The 15153-nt window shown below is 41.3% G+C and overlaps 1 protein-coding gene across 2 annotated transcripts in view; it reads left to right on the top strand.

The window, feature by feature from the left end:
• The window catches only part of BASP1 (brain abundant membrane attached signal protein 1), a 69918-nt gene extending 67517 nt beyond the window's left edge, over nucleotides 1-2401 (top strand). For both annotated transcript variants that reach the window (XM_018558460.1, XM_018558461.1), the window contains one exon: nucleotides 785-2401. In XM_018558460.1, coding sequence (XP_018413962.1) covers nucleotides 795-1511 — 717 coding nt within the window. In that variant the 5' untranslated portion in view covers nucleotides 785-794 and the 3' untranslated portion in view covers nucleotides 1512-2401. The remainder of the gene's footprint in view (nucleotides 1-784) is intronic.
• Nucleotides 2402-15153: the final 12752 nt, after the last annotated feature.

The raw sequence follows: 15153 nt of genomic DNA, 5'->3' as shown, positions 1-15153 counted from the left end.
ATATATATATATTAGTTTGCAGTTTTTATTTTACGTGACAAGATAACAGATGGGATGCGAAAAATTAATTTGTAGTAAGTAGCTCCTGGATGCTATACTGGGCGTTTTAGTAGAACTTGATTTTGGTTCAGTGCATATTTCGGCATTTAACAGTTTATCAGACTTTTGGCTGCTGCTTGGTCTTCTTCACCCTTCACTTCTATATATACACTTTGCAGGGTTTTTTTCTTTTTTGGCTTGACCTTCTTCGGTTCACTTTATACATGTGGGCATTTCATAATGTTTTGGGCCTGTAACCTAAAGAAAATAATTATTTTATTTAAGGACACTGAAAGATTCCAGTACATTTGCTGCCCAGGCAGCATATATCCAGTAATACTATAATTCGGAAGGGGTACTGAATAACCATTTAATTCACCTTAGGAATAGGTATATTTGAGTTGGCAGAGATTCCATTAATCAGCCTCTTGAATTATTCACAGGATAGCTTGTGCTTCTGTAGGGTTTGACCTGTGTTTGGCAGATGTAAAAACTCTGTTGGCTAAGCATTTGCTCTTCTTTAAACCGCCCGTAGCTTCTCGAAGAATTTTCCTCAATGATATAATTATGGATTGCAAATTGATGTTATTTAAAATATATGTTGCAGTGTTGGTAAAATGTGTGTTCCTAACATACAGAGTGTATGCCCATACCTTAATTATAATAACATGGTTTCATAACTTTTTTGACCTGTGAAATTCTCTTTTGGATGATCTAGTGACACTTTTTTTTTCTGCTATTCCAGGGCTTTAAACATGGGAGGAAAGCTGAGCAAGAAGAAGAAGGGATACAATGTAAATGATGACAAATCAAAAGACAAGGACAAAAAGGCAGATGAAGCTAATACAGAAGAAGAGGGGGCAACTAAAACCAATGAGGAGTCCCAGTCTGTTGTAGAAAATGCAGATGCAAAGGAAAATAAGGATGAGAAGAATGATAAGGATTCCCAGGTGGCAGAGAACAAAACTGAGGTCAAGGAAGGAGATAAAGATGCAGCTAAAAAGGAGGCTGTACAAAAAACAGAATCTGAGAAGACGGAGGCTTCTTCTGAAGCCAAAGCAGAACCTCAGAGTGCGGAACCCCCTGCATCGAAGCAAGAGGAACCAGCAGCTGCAACTCCTGCTGCGCCTGCAAGTAGCGAAGCCACTAAAGTCTCTGAGCCTACTACTGAGGCAAAGGTTTCCCAGCCTTCAGAAGCACCAGCACCAAGTAAAGTAGAGGAGAAGAGCAAGGAGGATGGGGAAGCCAAAAAGACTGAGGCTCCCTCCGCTCCAGAGGCCAAAACTGAGTCTGCTCCAGCTGCAGACTCCAAACCTAGCAGCGAACCTGCTCCATCTTCCGTGAAGTCTCCAGAACCTGAAGCACCTAGTTCTTCTACTAAGGCCTCCGAGCCTGCAGGACCAGCTGATGAAGTTAACGCTACTGAAACCCCAGCAGCTAATTCTGATCAAACCGTAGCAGTTCAAGAGTAAGATGGACAGCCTGTTTGAAATAACCACTTAAAACAACCTTCAGTTATGTTTTTTTTCTTTGTTTTTGATTATTTTTTCAGATATACTAACAAACTTGATTTAGATTTGAATAAAATACATGTAATGCCCAGAAACAATATAAAAATCCAAATAGTATTTTTGTGGGGGACGAAAATGTACAAAATAAACCTTCCACCAACTCTGTCAATTAAGTAAATTAAAGAAAGAAAAGTTTAGCTATATAGATGTTTTTGAGCATTTTTTTGTACATCTGAGCAGCTACAAAATGGAAGGTCAACGTACGGTGATACCTTTTTTTTGTTTTCCCTCCTGCAATGCGATTGCAGAAGAGATTTTCTCTGAATTTGCCCGTAGGGCTTGTGCCAAGGCAATCAAATCTTCTTTTTTTTCAGAGATTTATATATTTTTTTTTTCTTTCATTTGCAGTCAACATTTCTTTTTAAATGCAGTGAATAATGGCCAAACTTTTACAACAAGATCCCACTTTAGCTGTCTTTTTCCTCTCCAGATATTTTGGGAGTAACAACATCCTCATCCTACTTAGTCTACCTAGATTTCTCATGATGAAATAATGCATGTCTGTGGTTGGGTGCACCTGTAGTTCTGTTTATTGGTCAGTGGAAATAATAATAATAATAAAGTCTGCGTTGATTTGCAGTTCCAGTTTTTCTTCCATTCTATGTCACGGACACCAACACAACTCATTGAAAAGCAAGTAACTAATAAAAATAAATAAAAAAAGCAAAACAGGAACAAAAGGAAAAAAAAAACAAAAAAAATTACGGAAGATGTAAAATGGATGCATTGAAAATATATGTAATTGTATAAATGGTGCAACAGTAATAAAAGTAAAATAATTAAGAAACAAATTCTTAGTAGTTGTTGTTTATTTCTGATATTAATTTTGTTTAATTTTTAACTGAGCCCACATAGCAGACTGTTGGGTCTATATGGTACATTGTATTTTGAACAAAATCAAAGTATCTTGAACAATTGTTACATTGTAAGTATTATAGCCCGTTAGATGGGCTAACTGTGTTGTCCACAATTTCTGTGCAAGCTTTAAGTATCTGTTCCCGGAAACCAGCTAGATTTTTACAGTGCTTGCAAACTATTAATAAATGTGTACTATTATGTATGAAAGATGGGGTTAAAGCTTAAAATTGTATGCCGTGCCTATATAACATAGTAATACTACAAGAATAATGGAATCTACCAAATTCAAACTTTTTAAGAATCTTGATTGCCATATGTGTATGGCTATTGGATATAGGTCTTGCGCCTTGTACTGGGCCATGTGCTAAGATCCAACAGTTTCAACATGTCTGGGCAAAATTAAAACAAAACAAAAAAACATTTATTAAATTTCTGAGATATATGCACATTTCCCCATGTTTTGTGTTTTTAAAAATGCTGTGAGTACTAGACATGTGCGATTCGTTTAGTTCCGAATCGAAATTCGGACGAATTTTTGGAAATTCGGATGTATCCGAATTCCAAATTACAGACATAATGAATGCAAACGAATCCGAATTTCCATTTCCGAAATTCGGTAGCGTTAGTACGAACGTTCGTTTCGTTTTCTGTTCTTATTCGTTTCTTATTCGTTTTGTTCGTTGGAGCAAAGTGACATTAGAGAAGGAGAAAAATATTTTTTCCCCCTCAAATGTCACTTTTGTTGCAAACGAATGAACGAAACGAATGAGAACAGAAAACGAAACGAACGTTCGTACTAACGCTACCGAATTTCGTCCGAATACGAATTCCGAATCCAAATTGACTTTCACACCCGAATCCTGAAAAATGAAATAACACAAATCCGAATTTAAAACGAAACTAAACAAATTTTTTGGCAGTGCACATGTCTAGTGAGTACCAAAATATTCCTGTTGATCTTGCCAGCTCGCAACTTCCGGTTTTGAGCTGGCAAATCTGCTTGTGCTGCAATGAAATCCAAAGTAGTGTTACCAACCCCGCCTGAGTACTCTTGAACTACAGATTACTTTCCCCTTATGTTAGAGAAGATGAGATGTAGCCCAGCAGTGGAGAACTGGGCAGGGATGAAAACACTGCGTGGGATTTCAGTGCAGCAGAGGCATACCCACTATTATTCAATTTAAAGTACTATTCAAGAACCATTGACTTGCTCAGTGTCTCAAATGGAAGGTGCTGATACACATTAGTATTGGCACAAACATGTTTATATTTAAATAATACAGTATACTGTAATATGTCTTAAAGCTGTGAAAGTCAATGAAATGGAACAAATATGCTATTTTTCCAAAATACTGACAGGTCTTTTTAGGTTGAATCTAATGATCTAATGATGTATTGTTAGGATCTAGTTTACTATCCAGCTCATATCACATATCTTATGTGCCAAAACTGTAGCTTTGTGCCATTTAATATGGCAGTCTGTTGAATACAACATTAGAAAATCAGTGCTGCGAGGTGACTCAAGGATTGAAAATTTTGGGTTGACATGAAATTGATCTCTCCAGTAAATGTAGAGATAAGGCAACTCTCGTAATCACAATCTGTGTGAAGTCTGCCCAAATGAACAGTGCATGTGCATGCCAATTAGAAGCAAGCCTATAGGTTTTCAAAACTTTGAAACATTGTTTTAAATGTGGGTATCACTTGGGTAGTTCCCTCTTACTGAATGTATAGAACATTATTTTCTGTTTTAGATAGGGGTTTTAACCCTTCCCTGTGTCGTGCTCTGGATATTTCCCTTCACCTCCTGCCATGGAGACAAAACAAAATAAGAAGACTTCCCACCCTTACTGTCACCTGAATATCTGTCCCCATTGGAAGATTTACACCTGTCGCTTGCCCTAAGGACAACTCGGCTAAAGCTGTGAATTTTCCCAGGGAGGGCACAGACGGCAATACAAAGATGACAGAGTGAAAATAGGGGGCTGAATTGAGAGGACTAAATCTTTAAGGGGGCCAACCTAATTGTAGAACAAGATTATGTGCAATAAAACATTTCCTATAGTATTTAGCTGACAAATTAGTGTAACTTCTCAAGAGAACAGCTGGAGGCACATATTTTTATAACCGAGCTGAGTGAATAACCAAGCCGTAGTAAAGTGAGCCGAACAGCGTTCGGCTATTGACTACGGCTGATTTCAGCCATACATCAGCTGCACGTCGGTCAGCCGAACATGCTCTGATCGGCTTGGCCGAAGTGGAGAAGCACTTCGACTCAGCTGAGCCAACATCTGGATTGGCTGAGCAGAAGCTCACTCGCTGCCGTTCGCCCCAATTCACACAGTGAATAGCTCGGCTTATCTGCTCGGTACCTCCATGGTACCGAGCAGAATAGAAAACAGTGGAAAAAGTAGAAAAAAAAGTTCCAAATATATTTTTAAAAATGTCAATAAAACGTTTTAAAAAAAATTAAAGATTAAAAAAAAGAAATTGGACAGAGCTAGCAGTGGACGGGGAAGTTGGGGAAACCCAACTGTTTCCTATTGGCCGGCGTCTGCTAAAGTCTTCTTGCAGGTCCCAGTCAATGAATAACAAACTGGGCGGAGCCGGACATGATGTTACATAGTTACATAGTTACATAGTATTTGAGGTTGAATAAAGACATTAGTCCATCAAGTCCAACCTATTAGGATCTCATTCTAGGAGTACCTGTACCCCTGTATATTACGGTCCCTTAAGAAATCGTCCAAATTTTCTTGAACAATTCCACATTTGCTGAAATCACCGCCTGTGGCAGTGAGTTCCAGACCCTAACTGATCTTACTGTGAAGAACCCCCTTCGCCCCTTGTGCTGGAATTTTTTTTCCACCAATTTTAGGTGGTGGCCTCTAGTTTTTGTAATGGAGTTAATTTTAAACAGTTTATCGCTAATGTTGCTACCACCATTGAACATTTTGTACATGGCGATCATATCCCCCCTTAATCTCCTCAACTCCAATGTGAACATGTTTAAATTTAGTAGCCTTGTCTCGTAGCTCTGGTCCTCCATACCCCTAATTAGTTTGGTTGCCCTCCGCTGGACTTTTTCCAACTCAAGGACATCTTTTCTTAGTACTGGTGACCAGAACTGGACCGCGTACTCCAGATGAGGTCGAACCAATGATCTATAAAGTGGCAAAATTATAGACTTGTCCCTGCAATACATCCCCTTTTTAATACAGGACAAGACCCTGCTAGCTTTGTTTACAGCAGCCTGGCACTGCAAACTACCTTTCAGTTTGTGGTCTACAATGACCCCCAAATCCTTCTCCATTTCTGACTTCCCCAGCGGCATACCCATAATTGTATAACCCATTTGTTTATTTTTAATTCCAAAGTGCATTACTTTGCATTTATCGACATTAAACCTCATCTGCCACATTAATGCCCACTCCCCTATTTTATCCAGGTCCTCCTGTAATGTTATAGTGTCTAAGTCCGTGTCTATTACCCTCCCTATTTTGGTGTCATCCGCAAACACGGAAATATCGCTGTTAACACCCTCCCCGATGTCATTAATAAATAAGTTGAACAATATGGGACCCAGCACAGAACCCTGAGGCACACCGCTCATTACACTAGCCCAGTCTGAAAAGGTGCCATTTACAGATACCCTCTGGACCCGTTCCCGTAGCCAGTTCTCTATCCACGTACACACCACCTCATCTATGCCCATAGCCCTCAGCTTGTGTAGCAAGCGTTTGTGTGGTACCGTATCAAAAGCCTTTGAGAAATCCAGATATACCACATCTACCGGCTTACCTCCATCCATATCTCTACTTACCACCTCATAAAAAGTTAGCAAGTTAGTTAGGCAGGAACGATCTTTCCTGAACCCATGCTGATTGTTATTAACTATCCCATTTTCCTGAACAAATTCTACCAGATAATCCTTTATTATGCCCTCTAGCATTTTACAAACTACCGATGTTAGACTGACCGGCCTATTGTTTCCAGGTTGGCACCTAGCCCCCTTTTTGAATATTGGGACTACCGTAGCCCTCCGCCAATCACTGGGGATCCTACCAGTCATTAAGGAGTCCTTAAAAATGAGGATTAATGGTTATAACCTGGATTAATTCCTTAAGTACCTTGGGGTCAGTGGCGACTCTAGGAACAATATTTAGGGGGGGCACATAAGATACCACAGTCAGATCTGGGGGGGCACTAATAATTTTAATTGCATGTTGCAACCGATGGGCGCCGAGAGCTGATTTAATTGCGCATGGCATCTGCGCCCTGCAGTTGCGACAGAAGCTGTCTACAGCGTGTGCTGGCTAGTACTTAAACTGGCGCGCAGTGTGCAGCTTCTGAGAATATACGCTACTAGCATAGCGGGGAAGCCGGCTGCGCATTTTGCATCGCTCCCGCTACGCTAACAGTGTATCTTCTCAGAAGCTACACACAGCGCGCCGGTTTAAGTAGTTACCAGCACACGATGTATGCAACTTCTGACAGCATGGGAGACGGGAAGCTGCACTTGTCTGTGGATCCAGGGATCAGGTGAGTATTAAAAAATATATATTTTATTTTATGTTATGTTTTTGTTTTTTATCATCAAGCTCTGCCACTCTGCTGTGAAAGATCCGCGGCCGCCCCTGAGAAAAAAACCCTTCCTGCACGTGGGCAGGAAGGTACCAAAACATCAAATTGGACGGGGGTGTTGGGACGTACCAACTGTTCCGTACGACCGCGGCGGACCCTGCAAGGACCAGTCACAAACACCTTGCCGATCCCTGGCGGGGGGGCACACGGGGGGGCAAGTAAAAAACCTAGGGGGGTGCCCCCCTCCCCCCCTGTAGCAACACCACTGCTTGGGGTGCAGGTTATCCGGACCCACTGCTTTGTTTGCATTGAGCATTTTAAGTCTTTGTTGTATCCCTGTTTCCGTCAACCACTGGGGTATATTTTGAGTTAAACTGGGAGTTTTATCATGTGTGTCAAACCCGTTTCCCTCCTGAGTGTATACTGAGGAGAAAAAAGTGTTCAGCGCCTCGGCCCTCTCCTTGTCGTTTGTGACTAGCTTCCCGCTTTCATCCTTTATTGGGCCTATCTGCTCCTTTCTCACCTTTTTACTGTTAATATATTGGTAAAAAATTTTGGTGTTCTTTTTACTATCTGCAATATGTTATTGTTTGAAGACGGATCAGCGTTCCCAGGTCATTTGGGGACACTGATCTGTCATTACAACTGGCCAGAGCCAGCCGTGAGATCATGGCTGGCTCCGCCCAGCTGTCATCTGCGGGGTGAACGGCCGGTCCTTCGGCAGGCCATTCGCCCCGCTTCAGCTGACACTTTGGCTCAGTTGAGCCAAAGCATATGCCTTCGGCTCAGCTGAGCCACTCGGCCACCTTAGGCTGCTGCATGGGCTATAGTGAATAGCTCATACAGCAGCCCTTCGGTTCGACTAAACCGAAAAGAGCCGAAGAATCAGCTCCTTTGTGAATAGCCCCTTTTAGTTTATTTTCTTTTTTGCAGCCATATTGCGTTAACACCTAATCTGTATATGTTACATGTTACCATTCACATAGCAAAATATTTTTTTTTTAAATGCTTCTTGCAGGTTAAATAGATTTGACCTGGGTTAGGGTTTCTTGGCTTCTTAAAGTGTATTTGCACTTTTGCAGTTAAATTTTAGAAAACCGCACTATAGGCTTGTGTTTCTAATCACACAGCATACCCAAAAAATTACTTTTTAATATTTTTTAAAAAATTTTTTTTTAGATGTACTTTTTTAGATGGCTAAATCCAGGTTTTTCTCAGCACCTTCACAGGGATCTTTCCTATTATAGAAACACTTACGCTTGGGTATACATGGTTAGAAGTTTGTATGAACATTGTACAGAACTTCGTTCATCATAGTGGTCGACCACCATTATTTGGATATTTTCCATTTGAAACAATAATCACTGATTGTTCAAGGGGAATACCAATGTTTTAAATGTAAATATTCGATTGAGGGATGCAATGGGAGTGATGTAATAAAAGAGATAATTTTTTCTTTTGCATAGGTGTATTGTAACCTCCACAAAGCTCTTTAAAGGTCAGCAACTGAAACCCAAAATACACGTTTAGAGTTTAATTTGTTCAAGGAAAGTTTTTCAACCTGCTCATTTGAAATTTCCCGTTCCTATGTTTTTTTTCATCTGTTACGCCGTCTTAATAGATAACTGAACGGACATTCCAAAAACAACTTTTTACGCACTAAATTTTAACCATCTTTAGGACTGAAATTTGAATATTGCGCTTCACTAATTGATTTCATTAACATTTGAATGCAGAAACCTGACTTCTTCTTTAACCTCTTGTCAGGACAGGCAGTATTCAAATCTAACCCAAGTAAAAACAATTTACACTGTAAGAACTATTTTTTTTAGCTCATGCTATGTAAATGAGAACATGTATGTAACAAATATAAAATAGGTGTTATCCCAATTTGGCAGCAAAAGTGGAAATACACTTTAAGGGCCCGTTCACACCAGTTGCAGTCCGTTCCAGCCCGATTCTGGCCAGAACGCACTGCCTGGCATTGCGGCCGGCTCAGTTTTTAGTTTGGCAGGAGGGGGTGTGGCGGGCCATTGAAGTGAATGACACAGTAGCCACGCCCTCCGGCTGCAATGCAATTGCCCACACGGGATCGCAAGGCACATTGTGCATCCGGTGCAGTGCGATCAAAATAGTGCTTGCAGCATTTTGATCGCACCGGACTGCAGGCACAACGTGCTTTGGGATACCGTGTGGGCGATCGCATTGCGGCCTGAGGGCGTGGCTACAGTGCCATTCACTTCAATGGCCCACCACACCCCCTCCTGCACGGCAATAAAGTGAGCCGGCCACAATGGGAGGCAGTGCGTTCCGGCCAGAATCGTACCAGAATGCACTGCTTATGGTGTAAACTATCCCTAAGGGTTAACATTTCTACTACTTTGTAATGTTAGAAGGGGCTGTGAGAGGTTTGTTCATTGTAATTTGTAAAGCAGATTTGAACACTCCTTGTCCTCAAAAAGGGTTAAAGGATTACAAGCCTGGCTTGTGCGTTGTATGTTAATGAGAGAGACACAATCCTCATTTTTAGTCCCAAGTCTTACTATAAGGAAAGATAACTGTGAAGGTGCTCAGAAAAAAACTGAATTCAGCCATCTTGCACGCTGCAACAAAACATCTAAAATTCACATATTGTAAAATATTGCTTACATTTTAGATGTTTTGTTGCAGCGTGCAAGATGGCTGAATCCAGTTTTTTTCTGAGCACCTTCACCGTTATCTGTCCTTATAGTAAGACTGTGGGGTTGATTTACTAACCTTATAAACACACCACGAACATGTATACACCTCTGTAGTGTGTTCCCTCCCAGCATGATCTATGGGTGGAATCTAAACACCTTTGTAGTGTGTACACTCCCAGCAGGTGTGTTGTGCAAAGCCAAGCATGAATTGCAAGGTGATGTTGTGTAAATTAGCTCTATGTTGTGTTGCTTGCGTTGATGAATGCAGGAATGTAAATGCATGAGCTAACCATTTTTGTCTAAACTGTGAAGCAGCATTATATATGCATCATGTGCATGATTTTTACATATATGGCATTAGTGGAAATATGCTTTTAGAGACTTTTTGGTTGATAAATACGTTTTGCTGTGTAAAACCTGGTGCGTGCGTGTGTTTAGGTTAGTAAATCACCCCCTGTGTGTGGGGTTTTCTCAAATTTGCCTGCAAAAGTGGAAGTACTTTTTAAACTACTGAGGGCTGCAAAGCAGGAGCGAGGGGGCCCATAATACACCAGTTTAAGATGTCTGGTCTAACTCTTCACCACTGTATCCAAAAAGAAAAAAGTTTTTCCTTTACATGAAACACTTTCAATCTTAGAGCTTTTACACATGAATAACTATAAAAGTGTATTAAGGTAAGGTACTCTGTAAACACAAATATAGCTGGTGCTGTGCAATGCTCCACGTCAAAATGATGCTGCAATCCTTGTTCCGGTCAGTAACTTTCTATGATTTTACCATGCCTGGGAGAACAATAAAGAACTTGAACATTCCCTTTTTTTTTTTAACATCACTCTCAGTTGCGCATTAGTGCCTACCCCTTGCATGCTCATCCTTTTCTGCCTTTTAATGGTACAGAAAAGCCTTTTTTTTCCTGAAATTAAAGTTCGTCATTTTTCCCTCCTGCAATGATTTCTAATATTTTACAAACTTTTACTGTTTTTAAATTTAACATTTGAATCGGCCGGGAGCAGGAGGCTCCCGGGGCGCCAGGGAAAGTCAGGATCTGGCCAAAGCTACGGCCAGATCCTTCGGCAGCTTTGTGAATAGACCCCTTTGTATTTTGAGAGAATTACTTTATGCATAAATGTAAAGTATTTTGGATAACTATATATCATCATACAATTTGGTCATAAGCTTGGCGTGTAGGTGTCCATATCCTGACCATGACTGTTTTAGTAAAGGCTTATAATTATGGTCTTTGAAATTATAATTTTCTCTTGTCTGTCTAGTCTTACACAATTATATTTGGAAAGCAAGTATAAAGAGTATCACAACATTCAACCATGCTAATATATCAGCAAGACTATTGCCTACTACATTGTAGAGTTTTATAGATTCTTTTGTCTCAAGTATTTAACTGAAAATACTGTATTATGATTTTCTATAATATTGGTTTGGTGGGATTGTTTTGTCTAGTACAGGGCTAGGCATATTTCTGCCCTCCAGCTGTGGTGCAACTACAAGTATTAGCCATTGCAAAGCTCTGGCGCCACAGGCATGCCTCCCAGAGGCAAATGCATGATGGTATTTGTAGTTTTACCACAGCTGGAGGGATGGAGTTTGCCTGCCCCTGGTCTAGCAGTTCTAATATTACTCATTTTATTCTCATATGCTTGGTCATACTGTAACACTTCACAGGTTGACAAAGAAGTCAAAGATAAAAGCTGTGTGTGTAAAATATTTACTAGGCCAGACATAAATCTATTTCGCAGGATAGACCAGATCCATATTTGTTTGGATATGGAAAGTTCAAGACTGTAAATTTAATTATGATGACAACACCTCTCCATGTATGCACCCACATATATCCTCTTGCATGTCCAGAATAAAGTACTCTTGCATAAATAGGGCAAATTTAGATCCTAAACGTTCATTTTGTTTTGCAAATTATTATTTGCGTACATTTCCCATGTAGCATTGCCTACGGTCTCTATACACTACTTTTGCTTGGCAGTCCTGGGAAGCACCTTCCATTGTGCTGCACATGTCGACCTAAGCCGAGAGCCCTCTGAAGAGGAAACCTAGACACTTACATGTCTGTGGGTTGGTGTTCTTGTTTATCAAAGACACAAGATTGCAAAACCAATAGCTGAGTAATGCTTGGAACAAAGCTGTAGCTATTGGAGAGAGAGTGTAGTAAATGTTGAACTAGATACCAGAGCAGAGGCTAATATGAATGTTAAATCATTACATTTTATCAAAAGAAATTAAAATCTTGTATTGGTCCTACCCAGGAATTTGATTCAATGGTTTTACACAATTTATCAAAGTACATAAAATTGTAATTCTGATGTTTGCAGTACATAAACCACTCTTTCTTTCAGATCTAGATGCACTTTCTTCTCTACCCTATGTAAAATACAGTTCACAGTATTTATTAATAATCAGTGTAATTTCAACAGTTTTTGTAAAAAAAATTGCAACAGTGTGCAAAAAGCCAATACAAGTTTCCTGTTTGCTGGATTTTTAGGTAAACTGCAATTTAAAAATATTGTACCTTTTTATTAAAGGTGTAGGGGGTGTTTAGAACAGCCATTCAATATCATATGAGATATTCATGGTAGAGAACTAGCTAGCAAAATGCCACAACAGGGCATGGGCCTAGGAAGTTGGGGCAACCCCAATGAAAACATCTTAAGTCAGAGATTGACAAATTAGTCAATAAAAAATGGATGCAAATAATCCAAACCCACAAGAACCAAATGCGTGCCATCTCCTATGGAGAGCAGTGATGGCTTCTTCCTGCCTTGGAGAAGATAAAATACACCCAAATACACAAATCTTTGTACCCAAAATGGATACTACAGGATCGAGAGGCTTAGGAAAAGAATGGTACTTCCAAAGGGATCCATGCTGTTGAGAGTAACATCCTCAATATTGTCCAGCGTAGGTATCGGATCACATAGCTTTCCCAAGCCTTTCTGTAGGTGAAGGCCTTACAGCACCAAAGTGATATTCAGTGGATTCCAGGTCAAGGGACCTACTCAAAGCAGGACCGCAGAAGAAGCAAACACCCGCATCTTTAGGGAACAGGACTTGGTTTCCAGATATGAGCCCAAAGACTGAAGTCCCCTTATGAACCACCCCACAGACCCTAAGAGACTCAGGGTGCATATCAGGATTCATTAGATTAATAGAGACCACATGCACATCTTGCCTCCAAGTCCACATACCAAGGGGGAAACTAAGGAAGACCAAAGGTCAACAAGGTAGCAGGCCATTTATAGAGGGTAAACCCCCAGCAACACACTAGCCGCTAAATTGGAAGGAGGGGGGTACTGTGATCTTTAGGAAATCTTCTAACCCAGTGGGTGCAGAATGCTTTAGTGGGGATCTAAGCTAATCAGCCTCCCTAGTTGGTAACCAATAGATACCAACACTAGACATCTGTAAGGCTAGAGTTGGTCCCTTTTTCGAACATTCTGGCCATCTACTGCAGGACTTGGCACCTGCTCACACTGCCAAAAGCACCAAAACTAGGTTCAATGACTGTGGGATAACTGTGCTTGATTGGCCAGCAAACTCGCCTGACCTGAACCCCATAGAGAATCTATGGGGCATTGCCAAGCGAAAGATGAGAGACATGAGACCGAACAATGCAGAAGAGCTGAAGCCCGCTATTGAAGCATCCTGGTCTTCCATAACACCTCAGCAGTGCCACAGGCTGGTAGCTTCCATGCCACGCCGCATTGAGGCAGTAATTGCTGCAAAAGGGGCCCAAACCAAGTACTGAGTACATATGCATGCTTATACTTTTCAGAGGTCCGATATTGTTCTATGTACAATCCTTGTTTTATTGATTGCATGTAATATTCTAATTTTCTGAGATTGTGGATTTGGGGTTTTCATGAGCTGTAAGCCATAATCATCACAATTATGACAAATCACGGCTTGAACTATCTTGCTTTGCATGCAATGAGTCTATCTCATATATTAGTTTCACCTTTTAAGTTGCATTAGTGAAATAAATGAACTTTTGCACGATATTCTAATTATTCGAGTTTCACCTGTTTGTTCAGAAAACTGACAGTATTCAAGGAAGGTTGCCTAAGCATCCCACAATGGTTATTGGCAAGAAAATGTACTAGGGTGGACATAAGGTCCAGTGCTGTTAACAGCTACAAGTGCCCATAAACGATCTGTGAGAATGCTCTAGCAAGGCAGAAGAGGTAGAGGGTTGGGCTCCTTTGACCATTCCACAGATCTCCTGCACTCCAGTAGGAGCATACTGTGGCTGCTGGAAGTGTTACTAATGACAGAGCCAATAGCTGGTCAAAAGAGAATGTCTTCAGTTGGTAAGAAAAATCAACTGTTCTATGGATGTATCATCAGCATCCCACACATGTAGCCAGAGTGCCCTACAGATTTTTACAGACAGTCCTATGTAGGACACCTGTTAAGAAGCTTGTAATGATCTGTCACAGGTAAAGCACAAGACTTACAGATATCTACTCAAACATCTTCATAACATGGGTACATAACCCAGCAGTGGAAATATTCTCTCTAAGTAATTTATTCTATTCTGGCATGGTATGACAGATCAGAGTTACTGTCAACACAGGACCAGGGGCGGACTGACCATTAGGGCAGTCGGGCACTGCCCGAGGGCCCGTGCCCAGGAGTGGGCCCATGGCCCCTGCCCTCCAGGATACAATTCCCATTAAGCACCGCGCTGTCTTGTATGAAGAGCGCATACAAGCTCCTCCTGCATGGCCTGCTGGGATCGGTAGTCCTGCCAGCATTCCAGCAGTGCTGTGACCCTGCCACCCACACAGCACTGGGGGACCTGCACCAACTCGCACAGCCATGATGAGACCCGCATGCAGCCCTGGTGAGACCTGCACGCAGCCCTGATGCACTGTGCATCACACCACTGACCTCTGCATTAAACCGCTGCACTCTGTGTCTCACCGCTGACCTCTGCCCACTGTGTCACGCCACTGACTTCTGCCCTCTGCATCACGCCCCTGACCTCTGCACTTTGCATTACAACTGACCTTTGTACTCTGCATTACAACTGACCTCTGCAAAAGGGGGCCCCATAATCTCATATTGCCCAGGGGCCCCATGTGTTGTCAATCCACCCCTGCACAGGACAGAAAGTCAAACCAATACATGTTAACTTAGATATAAGGAGGGAATCCAGCTTCCTATCAGTGAAGTCTTTGTTAACATGGATCACTGGAGCATCCACATTGGGCACAGACCACCTATAAGAGAATTCCTTCTTGAAGGAGAAATGCTCTGGAACAGTCTAAGGTTTCAGGACCCTTCAGATAGTTTCCAAACCTTATAGAGGAAATCCACATCCAGCAGGTGAAGCAGAACTGACTTTTTAGCCCTAGTGGTATACAAGACCCAAAGACTATATCAATAAG

The sequence above is a fragment of the Nanorana parkeri genome, unplaced genomic scaffold (assembly GCF_000935625.1).
Source record: "Nanorana parkeri isolate BGI_ZX_2015 unplaced genomic scaffold, ASM93562v1 scaffold340, whole genome shotgun sequence".
NCBI lineage: Eukaryota > Metazoa > Chordata > Amphibia > Anura > Dicroglossidae > Nanorana > Nanorana parkeri.
Note: the sequence above shows the minus strand (reverse complement) of the source record. Positions and strands in the feature narration are given on the sequence as shown.